Below are 12029 nucleotides of genomic sequence, written 5' to 3'. Positions count from 1 at the left end.
TACTATATGTAAGCACTGCTCAAAGTTTGTAACTTGTGGCCCCTCCCACGGGGACTGTGGGGGAGTAAGTCGTCCCCAAAGACATAGTTATAAGGTTCTTTGACTACGCTGAATAAAATGGCTATCTCAGAATTCTGTTCTGGTGACTTTGGGAAAAATAACTAGCGTGGGAGGGGGCCTAGGTGCCCTCCAATTTTTTTAGTTACTTAAAAAGGGCACTAGAACTACCCATTTCCGTTAGAATGAGCCCTCTTGCAAGATTCAAGGACCACTGGGTCAATACGATCACCCCTGGGAAAAAAAAAACAACAAACCAACAAATAACACGCATCCGTGATCTGCCTTCTGGCAAAAAATATGAAATTCCATATTTTTGTAGATAGGAGCTTGAAACTTCTACAATAGGGTTCTCTGGTACGCTGAATCTGATGGTGTGATTTTCGTTAAGATTCTATGACTTTTAAGGGTAGTTTCCCCCTATTTTCTAAAATAAGGCAAATCTTCTCAGACTCGTAACTTTTGATGGGTAAGATTAAACTTGATGAAACTTATATATTTATAATCAGCATTAAAATGCGATTCTTTTGATGTAGCTATTGGTATCAAAATTACATTTTTTAGACTTTTGGTTACTATTGAGCCGGGTCACTCCTTACTACAGTTTGTTACCACGAACTGTTTGATTAAAATACACTTATGTGCCAATAAATTATTAAAGGTGATGATGATGTTTCCAAAACTAAAATAGAATATTAAACACAAGCAGCATTCAGATTAGTTGGGGGAATTGTAATATTCTGAACCTTAAATTTTAGGTAAATGGGGTTCCCATACGCGTTGAATTAGCAATGGGATTTTCAAATGTTTCATACCCTGCAACAGATTTGAGCAGTGAAACCCTTGAAGAGGCATGGACAAGGTTTAAGATCCACACAAAGCTAATGTTCTAAGGGACTCTTTACTGATCTGGCTAGGAGATAAAGGGTGCGATATTTTTAGTCCCTTAGAAGTCGGAATTGAAGATCAGTATAAGACAGAATAATATATGATCAAATATAGTGAATATTTACAGCCTCAGTAGGATGCTCTTTTCCCAGATAACTCTTTCATCAATATGTTGATAAACTGGATCAGTAAAAAATTGATGAGTCAGATCCACGGGTTATATATCATCAGCAAAAGTCAGAGAGAAACTACTATAACTAGGTACAAATCAAACTATCACACGCTGCTGCTATACGCGAGCGCATAGAGAAACCGACGTGAGGCTCAGCATGAGAGCGCATACAGAGAACAAGGCAGAGCTGTTACGTACAGAATCTTTAAAAAAAGTATACATCTTGTACGGAAAAAGAAGAAAAACAAATCACGCTCCAACAGTAAGACAATATTGTTTCTGCAGTGAAAAGTACCCATCTTCCTAAAAGTCACTCGAAAGGTAAGGTATGCAGCAACTGCTGCACAAAGGTATGCAAAACCAGAAAAAAAGTAAATGTGATAAACCAGCAACCAAAACCATACAGGCAACAAACCAGATAGCAACGATATATAAGCAAAGATTATGAGCCATATAGAGCGTGTCCAAAAGCTCTGCGATTTTTTTTTTATCCTAGACAAGATGTTAGATTTTTCATTTGGACTAGGATACTGTGTTGAATAACCTGACAAATTTAGCTAACCAAACATCCACTGAAAGTGCGGGAAATTGTGCGGGATTTTTATAAGAAAAGAAATCAATTGATAAATTTGTCAATTAGTTTATTTATCTGTTAAAATGCTACAGGAAAGTATCTGAAATTCCCCAATTACATCGTTGCCCAAATCATTATTTACACTTTAAATTAAAAATCTAAAAAACCAACAAGAGAAATGAATCGTTCTTGTAAGTATAAAAACAAGAAAAGCAACAATTTACGTTGCCTTAAGTTACAACGGCTCTCTTAAAGGCAGCAGTATTGGGGGTAGTGATCACTTCTTTGGCGAATTCCGCAAACTTACTATTCTGTTAGTGAAGATGGTATTGCGTAGTCTAGTGGCAGCTCTCTTCTGATATAGTTTCCGGCTATGCCCCCTAGTTCTGGCTGATTGGTCAAGTAGAAATAGCTTATTTAATGGTGAGTTAGAAACCAGGAGATTAAGCGTCATAATAATATCACCCCTTTTACGTCTGTAGACAAGAGTGGAGAATTTCATCTTCTTCAGACAGGATGAGTAGTTTAAGTATTTGCATACCTCAGTTGCTTTTGTAGCCCGTCTTTGAACTGATTCTAACTTCTGCTGGTCACCTTTGTTGAGGGGCCTAGCAACACACATGCAACACTCCAAATTAGGCCTGACCAATGCCTTATATTATTTAGTCAATCACCATAGGTGACCTACTAGTGATTGTTCTTTTTATAATGCCAAGGGTTTGAAGTGCTTTGGCTACAGCTGTCTGTGTGTGCATAGTGAATTTTCATTCTTTATCAACTCTGACCCCCAAGTCTCTCTCCCTTTAAACCATTATTTTGTAAAATTCCTTTAAGTTTTTCACTCAGCCCTGGAACATACGGTAAAGAACAAAAAACATCTTCCTTTTCTGTTGTTTCCGGGATACCGTTAGAAAATTCTAAAAAATTTTTCCTTCTTTTCGAAAAAGTCTGGTCAATTAACCAACCTGGATAATGGTTACTTATTAACATTTCTTTTAATGACAATAATTCCTCCTCAATGAATTTTAGAGAACAGATTCTAAAAATGTGGTCAGTTAAGGATATGATTAAACCAATTTTCACTTGGCGAGCGTGAGCGGAGAAGAACGACAAAAATCTATTATTTTTAGTAGGTTTTCTGTAAGTTTTAAAATCCAGACTATTTTCATTCTTTAAAAGAAGAACATCCAGAGATGGAAGTTTCTTATCCTCTTCTAATTCAATTGTAAACTTTAAATCACCTCCCCAAAAATTATATATATATATATATATATATATATATATATATATATATATATATATATATATATATATATATATATATATATATATATATATATATATATATATATATATATATATATATATATATATATATATATATATATATATATATATATATATATATATATATATATATATATATATATATATATATATATATATATATATATATATATATATATATATATATATATATATATATATATATATATATATATATATATATATATATATATATATATATATATATATATATATAATATATATATATATATATATATATATATATATATATATATATATATATATATATATATATATATATATATATATATATATATATATATATATATATATATATATATATATATATATATATATATATATATATATATACAAAAGACAAAATTAGTGTATACCTTGCGAAATTTGATGACTACTTTAGTCCATCATCAAACCCATATTCTCCTGATATTCATTCCAAAAACGTGACCAAATGGATGGTGAAACTAACGAACAATATACAACTGAACTGAAAATCTTAGTGCGTGACTGCTCCTATGGAGCTACGATTGTTGACGAAATGGTTCGTGATCACCTTATCTTTGGAATATCATCACGGAAGATTCGTGAAAGAATACTACACTCGAGATCCAAATTGACCCTCTCAGATGCTATCAAAATAGCAAGAACTTACACTTGGGTGCAACTCACTCAAAAACCTCTGTGAGAGTGAAAAGAAATTTTGCTTTTCACAAAGCTCCAGTATATGAAGCTAAGTTTCTCTCTCATCTCTTCTATGGCTGTGGAAGGTCATCACTAAAAGCAACCATAACATCAAACCTGAACTTATTCAACCACAAATACCTGCACTATATTCAAGGCAGCAGGCACTCAGAAACTCAAAATGGAATAGTTAGGAGAATATGGGGATTGCCCTCTCGTCTCTGACATTGCTAAGCAGAGATGACTACATGGTTTGGCTGCACAAAGCATAGCTGAAATGTGTGAGCAACATATCTCAACCAGCACCAGTATGGAAGAAGAGCACAAAAGAGAAAAAGAAGCCTTTACTAGTGTCAGCAAATACTAATCCAGAGACAATGGGAGGGTTCCATAAATATAAACATTGATTTTACCATATGTGGCCATCCTCAATCAAAACATATAGAAGAACAAATGTTGTCTATTGTACTTGCATAGCAACGGCAAGTTTTAATTTTTCAGTTCAATAATACAGGGTGTTTATTTACATAAAATATAGAGAATAAACAAAAACCACTAACCTATTTGCAATACCAGGGTGAGGAACATAGAAGTTCTTCTCAAAAGGTTCTAGCTGACTCATATCCCAATGTGGCTTCTTCATACCACCAAATTCATTTCCAAATTTTCCAGAACTTCTACTTCTATCATTGAATCCACTTTGAGAGGACCCTCTGAATCCACCAGAATTGCCTCTACTTTGTCCACCATAGCTCCTAGAAAAAATTTAGTTACTTTACACATCAATTAGAGGACAAAATGCAATTACTAAACTAAACTTAATTTATTTGAAAAGAGCCCACAACAAGGGAAAATTGGAAAATAAACAAAAAAGATAAACCTGACACAAAGCTAAAATAAATAATTAACCAATGACCAATAAACATTACAAAGTAAGTCTTCCAGGGATGGTTACACCCTATTACCTACCATAGCACTTTAACAGCAATTATTCCACAGCAATAAACAGACCAGTGACTAAATATTTTCTCATTACACCTGACACTAGTACATAGCAGAATCTATATTTAAAAAAAATTCTTTAATCAAGTATGATATTCAGTAGGAGAAAATATCTTTTTTTTTAAACAAAAAAAATTGTTTATGTATTTTTGTTACATTTTATAATTTGGATTGAATTTTTTTTTTTTTTTTGGGGGGGGGGGTCAAACCCTGTACCCCCCTGGATATGACCTTGAAGAGTATATGCTACAGATTCTTTCTTTTGGCATGACATTTGACTCCATTTAGTTTCATCTGGAAGACTTGCATTTGAATCATTGAACAGTTTAAGATATAATTTTCCCAGTTCTCACCCTGAACACCTTAGAAAAATCCTCAAACACCCCTTAACCACCACTCAAGACTAATGTCTAAATATAATAATTCCTTCTTTCACAAGTTTAACCTTGAGCCCTCAAATGAAACCTTAATCTATGTTTGTTTTTGCTTGTAAGTATGGCATTTAACTGAACTATCTTTCTGTTGTGTCCTTTATTAAAGAACCAGTTTGAGCAGGTAGAATACTGAAACTTGGTAATTCCATTAACTGACTTTTAATATAAATATAATTTTTACAAAAATATTCTCACTTTTCCCTAATGTTAATGACTGCAATTTACCTCATTTTTCTGCATTATCTTCTGTTTTCTTGTTTTGTAACATTGATAGATTCTGATGATTGCATATTGTTTTTGTGTCATTCATGTTATCCAACCCCAACATTTCCCTCAGCTTCAAAACTCTGCCCAATTTTCACATTTCGGTCATGAATTTTGCTATATGCAGTATGTCATGAAATTTGCTATATCTTGCTATATGCAGTAATATGCATTTTAGACAGCTTGTGATGAAACTAAACAATTACTAAGCTCTTTACACTTATAATGATAGCTTTTTTATCACAAATTAAAATTTAAGCCCTTTTTGAGCTCTTGAAGATGACCAAAATTTCAAGTTTTTGGGTATATAAAAAAGGCTTAAAATATTGGTCTCAAACTTGCTGTTTCACAATAAATCATTTTTAATGTTATATAATCCACAAGCACTGATTTTCCACAATTAAGTTGGATAAATAAATTTTACAGCATTATGCTGTTTTCTTCTTCCTTGACACCAAATGTTTAATTAAAGTGGCTTTTGCATTTTTAATAAATTTTGCGAATATGAAAGCTAATGGAAGGTGTTGATAAATATCCTTACAAGGTTCCAATCCGAAGTTTAGGTTAGCTCAAAAAGGGCTTAAATTTGATTTGCAGTATAAGCTGTTATGATATTTGTAAAAAGCTTAAAAAAAGACATTGAGTGGTATGTTCACTTTATTTGGAGGCAAATTCAATAATATAAACAACAAAAAATTTGCCACAATCCTATTTAATTTTTTTTTGTAGGGGGAGAATCAAACGATTTATGCTGCAAGATATCTAAGTAGATTCAAGATAAATAAAGAGCAACCATTACAGTAGCTCATTTCAACTTGCAGAGTGAGTCAAAAGGAATAGGGCTGAATAGTCTTGACTGAGAAGTTCTGAAGAAGAAGATTCACTTTCACTTTAATATATTCATACTTCTTCTTAATATGCAGGGTTGCAAATAGGCCTATTTATTTTGTTTTTATGTCACTTGGTATTTACCTAGTGACATATAGTGGTCACAATTTCTGTTGGTCTGTCTGTCTGGGTTTTGATAGTTTGGGCACTTCTAGATAAGCTAGGACAATGAAATTTGGCAGGCATATCAGGGAACAGACCAGATTAAATTATAAATAGTCTTTTCTCTTATTTGACCATATGGGGAGTTGGAGAGGGAAACCTAAAATTTTGGAAAATGCTTAGAGTGGAGATATTGGGATGAAACTTGGTGGAAAAATAAATGAGTCCTAGATACATGTTTGACATAACCAGAATATATCAGCTTGCTTTGGGGGAGTTGGGGGGGGGGGGTTAATTCAGAAAAATTAGAAAAAGATACATTTTTAGCTATGAGTGAGTGATTGGATCTTAATGAAATTTGGTATTTAGAAGAACCCCATAACTCAGTCATCTTATTTTAAATCCCAACCAGATCCAGTGTCATTGGGGGGGGGGGGCTGGAAATCTTGGATGATGCTTAGAGTAGAGATATCAGGATGAAACTTGGTGGGAAGGATAAGCAAAAGTCCTAGATAACGACTGACATAACTAGACCTGATTTGGTCTCTTTTTTTGGGGGGAAGGGCTAATTTGGTAATTCAGAAAAATACATAATACATGAGTATTATCACCAGTTGTCAAAGGAATGCCACAATCAACTAGATTCTACTGTAAGTTCAACAGTTTAAACTATGGCTTTAATTGCTTCTATGTTGCTGCTTAGTCATTCAGATAATGTGTTCATTTGCTGGGATAAACTCATTTGTAAGCACAAGATTGCATTTCTAACAATTTTGGTTACATCATCTATTGCAGCAGCAATTGAATTAGCTTGGGTTTCAGTTGGACCAACTTTACATAGAATAACCATTGACAGCCTATTTTTAACACCATTTTATTAAGTAGGTTGTATTCTTCAGAACTTAGCTGAAAACAGGTTGCACACAGCCATCTTGTAAACTTATCACAACTAATTAACTCTGCAGCCTCATCAAGGCCAATACTACAGGCAGCACAGCTATCTTTATCTGTGTATAAGATTGCTTGCATTTATTTCTCTGACATTACAGTTTTATTTACTTATTAGATGGCTTCTGAAATGGCTTTACTTATTCTGAAATCTAATACTGGTGGAAACAAGTGTCAAAAGCTCAAACAGCACTTGCAACAAGGTCAGAAGAGCCAAGAGCTTCTTCCCACCAAGTTTCATTTCAATCTCTCCACTCTAAGCATTTTCCAAGATTGCTGGTTTCCCCCTCCAACTCCCCCCAATGTCACCAGATCTGGTCAGGAATCTAAATATCAAATTTCATTAAGATCCAATAACCTGTTTGTAAGTTAGAATACCTCATTTTTTTCTAATTTTCCCAAATTAACCATTGTTCCACTCCCTCCCAGATGGTCAAATAGGGGAAGTGAATATTTCTAAGTTAATCTGGTCAGGTCTCTGATGCACCTACCAACTTTCAGCAATTGCTAAATTGATCACAGACCTAGTTTTGGATCTTCTTCATGTAAAAAATAGAGTGGTCCAGGATTCAAACCTGAGACCTCTCACACCCTTAGCAAGAATCATACCCCTAGACCACAAGCCATACTTAAGAAAAAAAAATTCTTCTCACCTATCTTGTTCACTTGCCCCCCCCCTCCAGATGGTTGAATTGGGGAAGAGACTATTACTAATTTAATGTAGTCTGGTCCCTCATATCCATACCAACTTTCATTGTCGTAGCTTATCTGGAAGTGACCAAACTAGCAAACCCCCCCCCCTCCAACTCCCCCAGAAAGAGCAGATCTGGTCTGGTTATGTCAATAATGTATCTAGTATATGTACTTATTCTTCCCACAAAGTTTCATCCCACTCTCTATACTCTTAAGTATTTTCCAAGATTTCCTGTTCCCCCCTCCAACTCCCCTCAATGTGACTGGATCTAGTCAGGATTTAAAATAAGAGTTCTGAGACACAAGGTCCTTCTAAATATCAAATTTTATTAGGATCCAATCAGAGAGAGAGAGAAGTTTATTATTAAATACAAGACAATACAAAATACAATTCAAAATTGAATCACATTACACTTATTACCCCTCAAAGACTCCATGGCCAGGAATACAAGGGGATCACCTGTTTGTAAATTAAAAATAACTCATTTTTTTCTAATTTTTCTGAATTACCAAATTAGCCCTACCCCCCAAAAGAGACCAAATCAGGTCTAGTTATGTCAATCATTATCTAGGACTTGTGCTAATCCTTCCCACCAAGTTTCATCCTGAAATCTCTACTCTAAGCATTATCCAAGATTTCCAACCCCCAATGACACTGGATCTGGTTGGGATTTAAAATAAGATCACTGAGTTATGGGGTCCTTCTAAATACCAAATTTTATTAAGATCCAATCACTCACTCATAGTTAAAAAATATCTCTTTTTCTAATTTTTCTGAATTAACCCCCCCCCCCCCAACTCCCCCAAAGAAAGCTGATACATTCTGGTTATGTCAAACATGTATCTAGGACTCATTTATTTTTCCACCAAAATTCATCCCAATCTCTCCACTCTAAGCATTTTCCAAAATTTCAGGTTTCCCTCTCCAACTCCCCTCAATGTCACCAGATCCGATTGGGATTTAAAATAAGAGCCCCTTCTCCTCATATGGTCAAATAAGAGAAAAGACTATTTCTAATTTAATCTGGTCTGTTCCCAGATATGCCTGCCAAATTTCTTTGTCCTAGCTTATCTAGAAGTGCCCAAACTATCAAAACCAGGACAGACAGACCAACAGAAATTGTGACCACTATATTGTGACTTCATCATGAATTTTGCTATATGCAGTATGTCATGAAATTCCAAAGCCTCAGCTTCAAAACCCTGCCCACTTTATGCATTCTTTGTTTGCCTAATGGAAAAGGAGGGTCAACCAGAAATGAATGTGCTTGAACTGCTCCTAGACTTACACTCACTATAGGATCAGATAAGACTTCTTCAGATGAAGGGTCATCAATTATTGGAATTTTTTAAGCAAGGAGACAGTGTCTTCAACATCAACTGAAGTTTTCAAAAAGAGACTCAACAAAGAATCAGAAGCCAAACCTACAAGATACAGCTGGAGCTGCCTGTCATGTCTGTCTGATAAATAGTGATTAATATATACAAAAAAGTTGTGCTATGAGGCTCATGCTGCTTATCATACCCAAACAACTTGCATACTCTTTCAGAAATTGACATTGCACAGCAGCAGTGGTAAAATTCTAGTTTAGTGATTTCTTGCCATCTTGGAAAGGGGTTAGGAAGATGAAACTTTCAGGGATGGGTCTACAGGCTTAAGTATGTCCTGGAAAGGTATTCTAAAATACCTGTTTCTACTCCTTCTCCCTCTAGAGGGCCCTGAAATTTACCTATATGACAGATCTATACCTATTGAAATTTTGACAAAACAACATTTCACCTTAATTTTCAGTTACCAGTTGCTTTTTCTCTGCCTTTAGTTCTGAAAATGTAATTCTGTTATTTGAGTAGGATTCTCAGCCATAATGTTTTTTTTTCAAAATTTAGGAAATGTATTTGCACACCTTTAAAACCTTATGAATTGGGATTGAACAAATTTGTGAAGCTGAAAACGATTTTATTGTATTTCATTCAAGCAGAAGATCTATTTTGCAAGGTTTCACTTTTATAACACACATATCTATACAGGTCATCAAAGGTCAGGACCCTCTAGACCAGTGGTTCTCAACCTTTTTTTCCCTATGGACCTCTTTCCCCTCTTTTTATCTTGGTGGACCCCTTCATAGCTATTGGACATAAGAACAATTTTTTATTCTTCACTAATATAAATTTTAAGGTTTTAATTATCAAACAAATAGCATATAATTAAGCATTATTTTTAAATGAAAACTAATTTAATACAAATAAAATATTCTAATATAATAATAATTATTATTATTATTACTATATTTGTGATAATAACTACAATATTACAAGTTTCTAAAAGTTTCTTCAATTGGCAAGCAACTAAAGCTCATGGGAGAGTAGAGCTCCTCAGGAATTTTAATTCCATACAACATTATTGTTGTATCTTCTTATTGTTGTAAACTTCTCAACAAGTTTCTTTATATTTGGTTCAATTGATGATAATGATAGTTGAAGATCACCCCTTTTCACAATGTCAAACACAACTAAATCCCACGAACTAAACTAAAATCCCAAACTAAAACATAACTAAATCCCACTTCAACTAGATAAGATGTAGGAAAAGCAATAATGTAGAACCGGACTTTATTCCAGAGCAAAGGGTAGCCTACTTTGTAGCAACATCACTTTGTAATTCAATGAGGGGCTCTTGCAAAGATAAAACATTAACTTCAAAAGGAATTGAAACCCAAATCAGTATATCCATTCCAAGTAGGTCACTAAACAGATTCAAAATAATGTAAGTTACATTAGAAATTAAATTCTTAAAAATAAAGAGCATTCTGAGTTTGTTTTCTCCAAGGATCCCCAAAATATCATTGTGGATCCCCAATTTGTTGTGTTTTGCCTGTGGAACCCTGGAATTATTACATGGACCCCTAGGGTCCATGTGGACCCTTGTTGAGAACCACTGCTCTAGATGGAGAGGAAGTGGAGGTATGTACTTCACAATTACCTTCCCTGGACATAGGCTACTTTAGCCAGTAGACCAATAACTAAAAGTTTCATTTTCCTAACCTAACCCCTTTCTGAGATAGCAAGAATTCACTAAACTAGAATTTTACCAGTGTTTACTCTAAACTACAGAAGAATGGTCCCCTTGATCATACCAATCAGTGTATTTTGCAGGACAATGCAATTTGAAGCAATAGGCCTATAGCCAAATAAATTCTCTCTTGTTCTTTTTAGACTACCTCTTATTGCTTTGTGGGGTAAGACTGCAGTGCTCATGACCGTGACTAAACCTGGAAATAATACAGGCCTATGCTAGCCTATATATGTTTAAACAGTTGGTTTCAGCTAATTGCTGAAAACTTAGCTTCTGAGCATCTACACAGGAGTTCACATGTTACGTGAGTTACAATTTAGACAGAAAATGAAACATTAGTCTTACCTTGAGACCATTTTTAGAGTTATATTATTTAACAAACGCTAGTCTAGGGAAATTGCCGTCTTGTTTCACAATGGCGGTGATTCATGTGAAGAAATGAAGAAAGTTAAGTTCCTAATGCAAACTAAATAAAATGCTGGATATTTTTTTTATTTCCTGATTCAAAACCTAAAATATACAATAAATGCTAATTATTTTACTTTTAAGTTAAAAATAAAAAATATCTAGCATTAAGTTCATCTTATTGTGTGCTCATCTAGATGGCACACTTAAAAACCATAGTATAATATTTCGTGACCAAAAGCGCAGTATTAATGCTATCTATACATAAAATCAGTGTGTTAGAATATAAAGTGAATCATGCATCTTTTGTTTTTGACGAAACCTTACTTTTTTTTTACTATAAAACACTTCTTTTAAAACAAATTTCTCACTGCTTCTTATTAACAAATTACTGCCCCGGTCTTTCATTCTTTCAAAAGTAATATAAAGTTGGAACCAATAATTTGGTGCTCGTTAGTTGCCTAACGAGCAAATTCGTCATATAGGGTTTTCATACATGTTTTCATAAATATCATACAA

General features: G+C 34.0%; 1 protein-coding gene across 2 annotated transcripts in view; it reads right to left on the bottom strand.

Moving 5' to 3' along the window:
- LOC136026176 (probable ATP-dependent RNA helicase DDX17) overlaps window positions 1-11600 on the bottom strand; it is a 37081-nt gene extending 25481 nt beyond the window's left edge. For both annotated transcript variants that reach the window (XR_010617228.1, XM_065702500.1), the window contains exons 1-2: window positions 11451-11600; window positions 4262-4456 (exon numbers count right to left, since the gene is read on the bottom strand). Coding sequence is in view for 1 of the 2 variants with exons in the window: in XM_065702500.1 (XP_065558572.1) it covers window positions 4262-4456; window positions 11451-11461 (206 nt within the window). In the remaining variant the exon portion in view is untranslated. The remainder of the gene's footprint in view (window positions 1-4261; window positions 4457-11450) is intronic.
- Window positions 11601-12029: the final 429 nt, after the last annotated feature.

The sequence above is a fragment of the Artemia franciscana genome, chromosome 4 (assembly GCF_032884065.1).
Source record: "Artemia franciscana chromosome 4, ASM3288406v1, whole genome shotgun sequence".
NCBI classification, from domain to species: domain Eukaryota; kingdom Metazoa; phylum Arthropoda; class Branchiopoda; order Anostraca; family Artemiidae; genus Artemia; species Artemia franciscana.
The sequence above is the reverse complement of the archived record's forward strand: the minus strand, read 5'-3'. Positions and strand labels throughout refer to the sequence as shown.